At 52.8% G+C, this 13,253-nt stretch overlaps 1 protein-coding gene across 1 annotated transcript; it reads right to left on the bottom strand.

Moving 5' to 3' along the window:
• Positions 1-1,418: 1,418 nt before the first annotated feature.
• SOAT2 (sterol O-acyltransferase 2) lies at positions 1,419-12,332 on the bottom strand. Its single transcript, XM_065887280.1, has 15 exons — positions 12,149-12,332; positions 11,629-11,684; positions 10,983-11,119; positions 10,573-10,632; positions 10,117-10,224; positions 7,432-7,708; positions 6,949-7,018; positions 6,288-6,372; positions 5,737-5,782; positions 5,396-5,525; positions 4,865-4,962; positions 3,439-3,537; positions 2,781-2,916; positions 2,088-2,233; positions 1,419-1,879 (listed from the first exon to the last, which is right to left on the bottom strand). The coding sequence occupies exons 1-15, from the start codon at positions 12,255-12,257 to the stop codon at positions 1,829-1,831; spliced, it is 1,608 nt and encodes a 535-aa protein (XP_065743352.1). The 5' UTR covers positions 12,258-12,332; the 3' UTR covers positions 1,419-1,828.
• Positions 12,333-13,253: the final 921 nt, after the last annotated feature.

The raw sequence follows: 13,253 nt of genomic DNA on the forward strand, positions 1-13,253 counted from the left end.
ACAATTGATACATTCAAAACGTGGAATAATATTAAGAACTACGGTCAGCAAAGCAAGGCTACATCCCTACAGGAGTACATATTGTAGAGCTCTATTCATGTGAAGTTGTAAAAGAAGCAAAACTGATATATGAGGGTGGAAATCAGAAAGTAGTTGCCTTTGGCTGGGGAGTAGACTGGAAAGGGGCATGAGGGAACAGTATGTCCCCATATAGTCAAGACACTTCTAACTTAAATGTCCTTTTTTTTTTTTAACACCTTTATTGGAGTATAATTGCTTTACAATGGTGTGTTAGTTTCTGCTTTATAACAAAGTGAATCAGCTATACATATATCTCCTCCCTCTTACGTCTCCCTCCCACCCTCCCTATCCCACCCCTCTAGGTGGTCACAAAGCACCTAAGTGTCCTTTTTTTTTTTTTTTGGCCGCAACGCGCGTGGCTTGCGGCATCTCAGTTCCCCTACTAGGGACTGAACCTGGAGCACAGCAGTGAAAGCGCTGAACCCTAACGGCTAGACCACCAGGGAACTGCCTAAATGTCCATTTTATAGCTGTGGAAGCTGAGGCTCACGAAGTTAAGAGATTCGGCTAAGGTCTGTACAGGAGGTTCCTCTCCTGGGTCCTCTGAAGGAAAGGAGGCCCAGCCACGTGCCCTCTCAGGATGTGCCGGAGGTTGCCAGGAGCAGAGGATTCAAGGGTTGGGGAAATGTGATCTGAAGGAGTAGAGGTGGAAGAGGGGACGAGGCTGAGTTTTGGGGAGATGGGGTGGCATAGAAGAGGTAAGGGAGAATGTCACCTAAGAGCCTCAGCCCCTCCCATCACAGTCTTGCCTCTGCAGACTTTGCCTGTCTTCAGTCGTGCCTGTCAAAAGTGGGTCTTCGGGCTTCCCTGGTGGCGCGGTGGTTGGGAGTCCGCCTGCCGATGCAGGGGACGCGGGTTTGCGCCCCAGTCCGGGAGGATCCCACGTGCCGCGGAGCGGCTGGGCCCGTGAGCCACGGCCGCTGAGCCTGCGCGTCCGGAGCCTGTGCTCCGCAGCGGGAGAGGCCACAGCAGTGAGAGACCCGCATACCGCAAAAAAAAAAAAAAAAAAAAAAAAAAAAAAGTGGGTCTTCACATAGAGAACAGACTTGTGGTTGCCAAGGGGGAGTGGGGGTGGGGGAGGGATGGACTGGGAGTCTGGGGTTAGTAGATGCAAACTATTACATAGAGAATGGATAAACAACAAGGTGCTACTGTATAGCACAGGGAACTATATTCACTGTCCTGGGATAAACCATAATGGAAAAGAATATAAATAAGAATGCATATATATGTGTAACGAAATCACTTTGCTGTACGGCAGAAATTAACACAACACTGTAAATCAGCTATACTTCAATTAAGAATTTTTTTTAAGTGGGTCTTCAACAAATGATGAATGAATGGATGAAAAGCGATACAAAGAGTTTATTATTGTGTTGTAACGAGCACAAAGAAAGAAACAAACACCTCTCAGACCTTGATGGCCCGAGTTGCTTTAAGTCACCCCACCTTCACCAAATCTGTAAGGCCCTTCGTGTCTCCCCCAGTCTGAACAGCCATGGAGTGAGAGGGGGCCTTTTGCCCAACCCACGGGGCTGGGGGCTCAAGAGCTACCACCATTCTGAGTCTGTGCTCACCTGTCCACAGGTCCACAGATCTCAGTCCTTGGAGCTCTCTGGTGGGGTCAGGCATGGCAGGCCCCCTTGACTCAGAGCTAGGTCTGGGAATTCAGAGAGGAGCCCGGGTCCCAGGCTTTGCAGGCAGAGAACTTGGCGGTGTCATCTGGGCAGTGAGTGTGCCCTGACTTCTATATATGGCAGGACCAAGATCGAGGTGTCACCAGCCCCCAGAAGGTTGTCTGTGCCACAGAAAGGTGAGTTGTGAATAAGGTCCCTCCCAGCGCCCACCCTGTGCATCTAAAACGTGGGAGCCCATCCTTCACCCCCAAACCGGGCCCTGGCCCCTGACCGTGGCTGTGGAACTGGGCAACAAGAGGGGGCTGGCTCTTGGGAAGTGGAGGCAGGTCCTCCTGGGTGGGGAGCTGAGCGAGGGTCATGGTCCCTTACCTGGGGCAGGGGGCAGTGGCGCTGTGCATACCACTCCTGGCAGTACAGGCTGACCTGGATGCCCTGGCCCAGAAAGAGCATGGTCCACATGAGCACGTTCCACGCTGGGCCCGTGCGCCGGTCATGCATCATGAAGTTCAGTGGCCCTGATGCAGGAGGAAACGTTGTCACCTCCGCTCCAGATACCTGTATCTAATCTTCCTGGCTGCCTTCCTATCTCAGGGCGCGGGGAAGAGTTGGAACAGGAAGGCACCATTGAGGAAGATCTTGAACCCAGCTCCAAAAGCTCACGGAGGTCTCAAGTGGCTCATGTAAAACAAGGACTCCTCAGTCTACACTTCAGTATCCTGGATCTCTTACTAAACCTCCCAACCTCCCACCAGTTTTCTCCCCTTTGTCTCCCTGTATGTGTGCCCTGCTCAGATGCTCCTCTCCAGCCAGAGGTCTTTTCCCACATCCCCCAGGATATCCCTTTGCTGCCTCCCTCCCTGCTCCCAAGTCCATCCGTCCTGCCCTCCCTCCACCAACTCTCACACACAACTCTGATGCCTTCCCCCAGAAGGCACACACATTTCCCCCTTCTGTCTTGGGTACGTGGCCTCTCCCATCAGTCTGGAATCTCCAGGAGCGGGATTCCAGGTCCCTTCCCTCTGGCTGTCTCCCTCTCCAGGGGCATAAAGAGGCCAAGCTCACCTCCAATGAAAAGGAAGAGCAACAGCATGACAGGGTAGAAGAATCCCAGGACGAAGCAGCAGATGTACTCGTGGACCACTGCAGAGACCAGGAACACGCCCAGCATGGCTGCCCCTCGGGCCTGGCCACCAAGGAGCTGGCAGGAGCCGGGGGTAGGAGGGTGGAGTGAGTCTCCCTAAGCCCCCTCCACAAAGAACCCCCTCCTTAAGGAAACCAGAGATTGTGTAGTACAGTGGAAAGAATATGGGATTTGCGATCAGAAGGGCTGACATGTCCTATTTAAGAGCATTTTATTAGCCCATCGGGCCTTAGATGCAACTTTCAAAAGGGGATATAATAATACTTCTCAGGGTTACAGGGCAGATTATGTAGTATGTGAAAATTTTTGGTAACTGAAAATTGCTATATACATGTTCCTTAGAAGGCTAAGGAGGGGAGAAATGCCCTGTGGAGCAGGTGTAGTTGAGGACAAGGAAGGAAGGAAGTTAGATCATAAGAAGGAATTTCTGCCCATTGGGTTGGGTAGAATGGGGGCAGGTGAAAGTCAAAGGGGCCCTTAGGTCTGGAAAAGATGAATGGTGCAGAGAAAGGGAAGGAGAGGATATCCCAGAGAGGCTCCATTAACTTTGGGGGCTGACGGGGTGTGCAGAGCCCATACCCACAGCCCATCCTGATATACATAGCTGTACAGCCAGTCATGGACCACCACGTTCCAAGTGCGGTAGTAGTTGGAGAAGGACGTCGAGTTCCACCAATCCTGGGGGGGTGTTCAGGGGGGGAGAGGAGGTGAGCATCAGGGCCCTGTCTCTGCCCAGGCCCCAGCTTCTCTCCCCTGCTTCCTGCCCCCTCTCCCAGTGTTCTCCACAAGGGCTGGCTCCCAGCAGGAGAGAGACAGCAAGCAACCTCCCAACTCCCTCTTCAGCATCTGGGGTCCTTGCCCTCCCTCCTACACTCCCTTTCAGGAGAAGAAGATTCCAAATTAGCATCCCCATAAGAGCAGTTAGCCCTGGCTGGTCAGGGGGTAGAGGGGTGACAATACAACCATACCCAGAGGAGCACATTTCTCACTGTGGAAGATTGACAGCACAGCTGATGTTGAAATCGTGCCCCACAGGGTTAAGAGAAACTGGTGACTAATGGAAATTCTTGAGCTCGTCTTACAGAACAGCAGGTAAGGGAACAGCTTGTTAAAAAACCCTTCTGCTTGTAACCTGCCTTCACTGACTAAGCCTTAAATTTTTTTTTTTTACTCCTTAACTGCCCCGTATAGATAACACCTCTGATGTATGGGTCACTATAGTAACAGGGGGCATAAGTTTTCCAGGAACTTGGAGTTGGCTCTTGTCTAGTTCAAACGGGCTAAGACTGGTTGGGACCACTGACCCTAAAACTGGGCTTGCACAGGTGTCGGATGAATGACCTTTTGACATCAGAGGGCCCAAAACTCCACCCTCAGATCATGCTAATTGCCTCCATTTTTTTTTTCTTCTTTTTTTTTTTTTGCGGTACGCGGGCCTCTCACTGTTGTGGCCTCTCCCGTTGCGGAGCACAGGCTCCAGACGCGCAGGCTCAGCGGCCATGGCTCACAGACCCAGCCGCTCCACGGCATGTGAGATCTTCCCGGACCGGGGCACGAACCCGTGTCCCCTGCGTCGGCAGGCGGACCCCCAACCACTGCGCCACCAGGGAAGCCCTGCCTTCATTTTTTAACATGCATCCCACGAAGAAGCATGTAACTCAGATACACCTGTGCAGAACACCGATTACCTCACCTTTTCCCTACCTCCAATCACTTTTCCCCATACCTAAGATCATCTTGCTTCTTTATCCCATAAATATCTCAAGCCCCTGGCCTTTGGGGAGGCGAATCTGAGGTTGTGCTCCCTTCTCCTCACTTGGCTGCCTTGTGAATAAACCCTCTGTCCGCTGTAAACCTTGGCGTCTCAGTGTTTGGCTTACTGCGAATTGGTCAAATGAAACTGGTTCGGTAACTAGGTGACAGCCAACATAGCCACCATCCTCCCCACATCCTTCCCTAGCCCTCCCTGCATCCAGCTCCCAAGTAGCCCAGGTCCAGGCCCCACCCGATAGAACATTCTGTCTCCAAATCGTAGCATCTCTGCGAAGGCGTTGAGCCAGCAGTGAAGGAATGCAAAGAAGATGAGCAGCAGCATGAAAATGCCTGGTAAGTAGAGACAAGGGGCCGCACGTCAGCCTGGCCCCCCGATCCCCCACGAAGCTCCAAGGGTTCCCCCAGGAAGCCCTCGCCCAGCAACCAGGGCCCCAACTCCCACCAATCATTTGTTAATCATTCACTAATTCATGTACTCATTCATTCATTCCATTTGCTTATGAAGCCCATGCCAGATGTTGGGGATACAGAGATGAATGTCCAAACCTCTGCCTGTTGGGAGTTCATAGAGCTGTTGAAAGGTAGGGAATAGGTGGCAATCTGAAGTGAGACCCTGACGATGAGCAACCATAGGAGGGGGCAGATAAGGGAGAGTCAGAGGGAAGAGGTGTTGAAACTAAGAGTGAGCGAGCGGAGGGAGGGGCTCCCTGCTAAGTCTTCCCCAGGGTGCAGCCTTCTGCAGCCCTGCCTCTGGTGGGCATACCTGGCAAGGTGGCGTGCATGATGGAGAGCACCAGGGCACGGGTGCTGAAGGGCTCCCTGCTCATGTTGGCAAAGACAGGAACACAGAGGCGGCCCAGGATGAAACAGGCATAGAGCACGCAGCCCAGGGCCTGGGGAGGGGGTGGAGGACGCATAACTTTGAAAGGAATCATTGGTCGCTGCCCCTCCTTCTGAAATCAGACTGTGGCCCAGCAACTGCATCCTCTTTCCTTAGCGCCACCCTCTGACCTCTTCCCCAGGCCTCCCTTACTTCACTCCCAGAAACGTCCCCTCAGCCACCATGAGTCGTGGGTAGTCCGCCCTTTGACCCCATCTTCTGACCTGGGCAAAGTTCTTGGCCACATAATTCCACCTGACGTTGGGTGTCCTGCAGCAGCAATGGGGATAATATGTTTCTCATCCTTTTATCTTGTTCCTGCCTGGGCCGGGGCCCAGCGCCTGGGGCCCTCTCTCCGCAGCCCCCTCAGTTGCTCAGGGCTGGGAGGATTATCTGGAGAGGTGGGGGTCTAGAACACTTTGGACCTTCTATAACAGAGACGACAAGTGGATTTTTAGCTTGAGTGTCTACTAAGGTGACCAACCATCTGGAGTTTGCCCCAGACTGAGAGGTTTCCCAGGATGTAAGAATTTCAGTGCTAAAACTGGGGCAGTCCTGGGCGAACCAGGACAGTTAGTCACCCTTGTGTCACCATGAGCTGGGGCAAGGAGAAGGAGTAATATACCTGCTCCTTACTTCCCATTTTTATTATGGGGTGCTGCCTGAGAAAGTGGCCAGTGTCTGGGATGAGGCTAAAGACCTCAGGGAGAGGAGAGTAGAAGGGCTAGATCCCTGACGGGCCTGGGCATTTGGGGGAGGGGGTGCAGGGTCTTACCTGGGGTAAGTCTCCCTGTAGATGAGTGTGGGGCAGAAGAGGAAATAGAGGTAGCTGGAGAAACTGGGGGCCCGGATCCCCTCACCTGGGGAGGAGTAAGAGGGGTCCATCAGTGAAGAGGGAAGGGAGAGAGGACACAGCTGGGTGGGATGCTGGGGAAGGGCAGTGGGACCGGTGAATAGAGCTGGACAGGACAGAGGTGGGGGGGTGAGGAGCTGGATATTGGATCTGGAGGTGGAGTGGCGGAGGTGAAGCTGGGCAGGAGCTGAACCTGCTCTTTAGCGCCCTCCTTTTGCTTCCATTCCAGGCACCCCCATTTTCTGGCACAGGACCTGCTGTGGCCAGAGCTTCATGTGGCACCCACAAGTTGCACCACCCACTTCTCTCTCCTTCTGTTCTGACTACCTAATGGAAGGCGCTCACACCCTGGGTCTTAATAAGAATGAGCCAGGAGTCCTGGGCAGCAGGGGAGGGGTATCAGAGGTGGGACCTAAGAGAATGACTAAGGCCCACAGAGCCCACCTGGGGGCCGGAGCTGTGAACCGTGGGCAAGATGGCCTTAGGAACTTGGAGCTTTTATGAGGATCCTGCAGCTGCTGGCTTCATGCAACCAACCAGCCAAGAGGACTGAGTTCACAGCAGCGCCTGCTGAAGGCCTCACCTCCTCTGGCCCGAAGTGTCCCAGGCACAATCTCTCTCAGGAAAGAGTAGCTTTTCATCAGGAGCCTGACCTGAGATGGAATGGAAAAGAGGTTAAGGTGCTGTGGGACTTTGAGCAGATCACTTAACCTCTCTGTGTCTCTTTTACGAGAGAGGGGCAGGCAGATTGTAAACTTTGTACGGTCAAAGCCCATACTTTATCTTTTTGTTGGACTGTCTTACAGCCTAACACAGACGGCTGCTGGGATGAATCGAGGGTAAAGGGGTACCGGAAAGGGCAGAGACTCCAGCTGGCCAGCCCAATCGATTATATTTGCATAGCAGTGTCCGTTCGTTCGTTTACATTTCCTTGGAGCCTGCTGGTTGGCTCAAATCCCTCGCAAAGGACTCCGCCCCTGGTAAGTAGCTCCGCCCCCACCAATACAGTATCCAATGCCCTCCTTCCCAGGGGCCCCGCCCACCACTGGTCCCGCCCATCACCTACCTGCTCAAAGACTAGGACACAGCGGGAGGCTGGCGGGAGCTGATACTCCACTGCTACATGGATTGGAAGGATGCTGAGCACTGCTGTGTGGCCGGCCAGCAGCATGCAGCCTAGGCCCACCCCCAGCGTCCAGGCCACTCTGGACTGGGGCCTCGCCCACAGCCGCAGAACCTGGTAGGGCAGCAGCAGAGTGGACAGGAACATGGGGACCCACGTTACCAGCGCCAAGGGCAGCTGTCCGAAGCTGAAGATCAGTAGGTCAAACTCCAGCATCAGCCTGGGAGTGGGGAAGGAGAGACAAAGAAGACAGGTGTGAGGCCCATCCTGTCCGCTTCCTCTGCAGTCAGGGCTCTTGGAAGATAAACTGAGGCATTTTGCCAAGGTTGTGAGCTCCCCATCTCTGAAATTGTTCAAGATGGCACCTCTGTCGCCCAGGACTTCTAGCAACAGGGCATTGCCCGAGGAGACTCAATCATGGGATGGCTTTGCTTCCAAATAACCTATAGAGCCCTCTGTGGCATTGCAGAAGGGTTCAGTACATCCCATGCCACCAGTGTTAGGGTATGAGGTGCCTAGAGTTTAACTTTGATTTTTGTTAGTTTTGTACTTTTGGAGTGTCTGGAGCTGTAGACTTGAATTAATAGAAAGCAGGTTGTTGAGTGTTTTGTTTGCTTAGGTTAAGAGTATATGGCTTGGGGACTTCCCTGGTGGCACAGTGCTTAAGAATCTGCCTGCTAGTGCAGAGGACATGGGTTCGATCCCTGGTCCGGGAGGATCCCACATGCCGCGGAGCAACTAAGTCCGTGCGCCACGACGACTGAGCCTGCGCTCTAGAGCCTGCGAGCCACAACAAGAGAAGCCACCGCAATGAGAAGCACACGTATCGCAACGAAGAGTAGTCTCCCCTTGCCTCAACGAGAGAAAGCCTGCGCACAGCAACGAAGACCCAATGCAGCCAAAAATAAGTAAATAAAACAAATAAATTTATTTAAAAAAAAAAAAAAGGGGCTTCCCTGGTGGCGCAGTGGTTGAGAGTCCGCCTGCCGATGCAGGGGACACGGGTTCTTGCCCCGGTCCGGGAAGATCCCACATGCCGCGGAGCGGCTGGGCCCGTGAGCCATGGCTGCTGAGCCTGCGCGTCCGGAGCCTGTGCTCCGCAACGGGAGAGGCCACAACAGTGAGAGGCCTGCGTACCGCAAAAAAAAAAAAAAAAAAAAAAGGAGTATACGGTTTGGGACTTCCCTGGTGGTCCAGTGGTTACGAATCCACCTACCAATGCAGGGGATGTGGGTTTGTTCCCTGGTCAGGGAACTAAGATCCCACGTGCTGCAGGGCAACTAGAGAGCCCGTGTGCCACAACTAAGATCAAATGCAGCCTAATTAAAATTTTAAAAATTAATTAATTATAATGTATTATAAATTTATTAATAATTTATTATTAGCTAAATAAATTTAGCTAATTTATTATTAGCTAAATTAATTAATTAATTTTAAAAAAAGAGTATACTGTTTGGGGAATTCCCTGGTGGTCCATTGGTTAGGACTCGGTGCTTTCACTGCCGTGGCCCGGGTTCAATCCCTAGGGTCGGGGAACTAAGACCTGCAAGCCTCGCTGTGCAGCCAATAAAGAGTGTATGGTTTGTAACAGTGAAAAATCAGAAAATTAAAAGCGACCCAAACGTCCATTAGTAAAGAACTAAATGAACAAAAGCTGGCACTTCCAGACTCTGTGGTCATTAAAATCAATGGACCAACAGGGAAAGATCTCTAATATGGGTCATTAGGGAGTGAAAAGGAAACAATAGGTACAGTAAGTATCTTATTAATGTAAACCTCCATAAAATACATTCCCTTGGTTCTTATATACATCTGGAAGTGGATGCATCGAAATGCTCTGGAGGGAAGCTCTCAAAACCATTAAAAATGTTACTCCTGGGGAGCGGTCTGGGATGGAGGGGGGTGATGGAGAAGGAGCCATCTTACATATATTTGAAACCTTTCCCGAGATTTGATCCTTAATTATAAGGATGAACAACAAGTTTGCCAAAAGGAAGTGCTTTTGCTGAACCTCTTCCCTTTACTGCTTCCTAAGCCATACGTAGGGTGAGGTGGGGTCATGCAAGTCCAGACCCCCAGGGGTCTACAGCTCCCTGAGGCTCATCCCCAGAGTGGGGAGGTGCTTTTTGGGGGAAGCAACCCACCAAGGCACTTGTGCGCACAAGATCTTGTCTTCCCCACAAGATTGGGAATGCCTCACAGAGAGGGCTGGGGTCGGCCCCTCATCTCTCTGCCCCCCCAGGGCTGGTACTTAGGAGGGGCTCACTGGAGGTTACTTGAACCGAACACCACTGCCTTGGAAACGACTGTGTGAGAGCGGTGGGGTGGGAACCCTGCTTGTGTGTGCACATACGTGCATGTCTGCCTCAGGACAAGGGTCCAATTGAGAAGAATTTGAGTGGGGGAGTAGTGTTCCCAGAGGGCTAACTCTGGAAAAACAGACCAAAGGCTATCCAAGGCTGTGCTAAGAGGACTTTTGGGGTGGGAAGGCGGTTGGAAAGCAATGCTGATGTATGTCTAATAATCCAACGGGCCTGTGCTCTCTCAGGCCGGTGGCAAGTGGAACACTGGGAACCCAGGTGGTCTGATCTTATCTGTGGGCCTATCCCGAGCGGGAGGGGTGCCTACCTGCCCTCATCGATGAAGTCGATGGCCAGGGTGCTGATGATGAAGACACACAGGCCGGCGACAAACATGTGGTAGATGGTGCGGAAATGCTGCACCTCCATCAGCTCGCTGGAAGGACGGGGGCCCGAATGTCAGTGGGAGAGTCCTGAAGGTCATGCAGACTAGCTCAGGCACTGCACACAAGTGGGGATGGGACCTAGCGATTGGGAACTTGCAGCTATGGGCTGCAATATGGCTAGGACTTCTGTCCAAAGCTCTTTCCAGCCCAGACAATTCTCATCCTGGTGGCCTTTCTTCCACAATCACACCCAAGGCAAATAGAGAAACAGAACCTTAGAAAACATCTCCAAGTCCTCCCCCAAACCACCTAGAGCCTGAGGATGACAAATGAGGCGCCCTGGTTCCCCAGACAAAGCTCTTTCTTTTCTTCTCATCCCGTCCTCACCCCCGACTTACTCAAGCAGGGACTTGCGGTTGATGAAAACTTTCCGTTTCCCCAGGGATGGCTCCCGGGTCCTGAATTGAGACAGTTGTTCTGGGCCAGGACCCAAAGGAAGAAGGCAGTAGGCAGAGGGTAGGGCCTTGCGGGACGTCAATATTTGGGAGCCGAGGGCAGTAGTAGGGGAAGGTCAGGGTTAGGGCCAGCGGGCAGGACCGGGTGGAAGGTCAGGGAGGGCCAGGGCAGACCAAAGCCCAGCAGTGGAGGTCAGGAAGGCAGAGGTGATAAGGGGAGAAGAGGGAAGACTGAAGTTGGAGTTACATCAGTGCTGGCAAAGGGCACATGGGATAGCATCTGTGGTCATAATCCTTACGATGGAGGGGGCTGTGCAGCCCCTCCCCAGCCCCCTGGCTGCTCAGACTCTTACTTGCACAAGGAATCTGGAGGGATGGAGGGCACTGGTCTGTCTTGTGGCAGGTAGGCTTGAATAGCCTCGCACATGGCCTGATCCAGCAGCTCCGTCAGCTGACCTTGTGCTTGCTCCAGCAACTGCGTCTTCACAGCCTACAGGACAAAGCAGGGCAGGGCCCGCGGTCCCTCCATCCGGTCAGCCATCCTCCCACTCACCAAGCATTGACTGAGCCTCCCTCCATGCCAGGCACATTGCTAAGTGCTAGGGATGGAACGATGAACAAGCATGGCTCCTGCCCAGACGTTTCCACCCCCAGTTTAACACCCTCTGGTTTCCCAGGGCAGCAGTGAGGATCCAGGAAAGATACTTTCAGACTCTGGGTCTGAACCTCAACCACCTTGTCATCTCTGATCCTACTCTCTTCTCCCTGACCCCAGCCTTCCCTCTCCTGACCTCTAGCCCCACTAACAGAAGACTGTTCACTGGCTGACCTTTGGCACCTGTCCCGATGACCTGTGTTTCAAACCCCTCCATCTTAACTCGTAGCTCTGACCTGAGGGGTTTGAACCCGAGAACAAACTGTATTTATCATTAAGCCAGTCCTCCCCCCTCCCTCCCTCTACTCCAGGACCTGTCGGTTTTGACCTCTGACCTCCCTCACCTGCATATGTCGGGTCCATTGTAGCAAATCTGGGCCTCTATGTGTCTCATTGTTTCCTAGGATAAGGGGTCAAAGGGGAGGAGTGAGGGTTCTGCTGCCTCGTGCAGACCGAGAGGCATCCTCTGACCAGGAAGTGCTTTCTGTGTGCTCAGCAGTCTCCCCACCCCCAACTAGTCAATATCTAGTCAATATCTAGTATCATGGTGGGGGGGGGGAGCAATCAGAAGGGGAAGTTATCTTTGCAGGGGGTGAGGAGGTCACTGGCAAGCGGGGAGCCTGATGACGTTCCTGGAAACAGGGTACCCAGGGAACGGGAAGCTACTCTAATCACCATCGGGGGTAAAAGAGTCAGAAAGATAAGGCAAGGTACTGAATAGCTCTTTTCTCCTCCCTTCCCCAGCTGGCTAGTTAGGGGGCAGAGGCTGGGATCTGCCTTCACTGGCCTCCCAGGACAGCAGGAAGGATTGAAGGTGGACAGCAGGAACCCCCTCTCGACAGTGCACCCCACCTGCAACCCCACCTGGGCATTCTGCATTCCCAAAGTGGGGCTCCCCTTCTCTGGAGGGCCGGTCTTCCTTCTTTCCTCCTAGCCCATCTCTCCTCCGCAGGTGGGCCGCCCTTGGCTCCATGATGTGTGTCTTGACTGGGCAGCGGCAGCTGGTAAGTGTTCCCTTCCTTCCTTCAGGCTTGCCTGGCAGAGCTCTTATCTCACTCAGCTCCTCTGACAGCTCCAAAGACTAAAGTCCTTTCAGGAGGAGGGGTTATAGATTATCCGATCCATGATCCCCTTCCGGAAGGCAGTACCATGTCAGCTAGAGGCTCTGCTCTACCGGCTGTCACAGGGATGGACACAACCCCTGAACGAACAGCCCAACCACCACCCAGATGCCCAGCTCCCTCCCACAGGAATGGGAGCTCTGCACCCATACATGTCATGGGGAGGGGGACTTTGCCCCTCTGAGGCTTATCACCTGGTATGGCTGCTTCCCAATCTCTTTCTCAGTAGGCTGAAGGTTGCGAAGGAGTCAGAAACATCTTCAGGTATGAGGCACTCAGCTCCCATAGACCATGATAAGGTGCGTGAAAGAACCTTGTCAACAAAGATTTCTGTGCATCTGATTAGTATTCTGTGAGGCTGGTACCTGTGACGACTGCGGTACTGTGGCCCCTCCAGGGAAGGCTAGGGGCTGGGGGCCCTGAACACCACCTCTTCCCTACACCTGCTTGGGCTAGCAGGTAGGCAGAAAGGAGGCAAAACAATCACTTAATCAGCACCTGAGGAATGCCAGGCATTGTCACATATGGAAGAACCAGATTTAAATCCTCCCTCAGTCATTTACTGGCTGTGGAATTTCAGGCAGATGACCCTAATAGTTTAAGCTACAGTTTCCTCCTCTGAAAAACAGGGGTAAAAGTCCCTACCTCATAAGGTTATCGTAAGCATAAAATGAGGTAAGCATAAAATGAGTCCATAAAATGGTCCAGGGCGTAGCCCATGGCAAGAGTGCAATAAATAATAATTTCCTGAAGAAGTAACAGAAGGGTAAGTGCCTTGAGAGTTCCTCTTTGTTGGGTTCCTGGTGGGGATTAACTATTAATCGTTCCTCTCCCTTTGTGTCCAAAGA

This window comes from Phocoena phocoena, chromosome 11 (genome assembly GCF_963924675.1).
Source record: "Phocoena phocoena chromosome 11, mPhoPho1.1, whole genome shotgun sequence".
NCBI classification, from domain to species: Eukaryota; Metazoa; Chordata; class Mammalia; order Artiodactyla; family Phocoenidae; genus Phocoena; species Phocoena phocoena.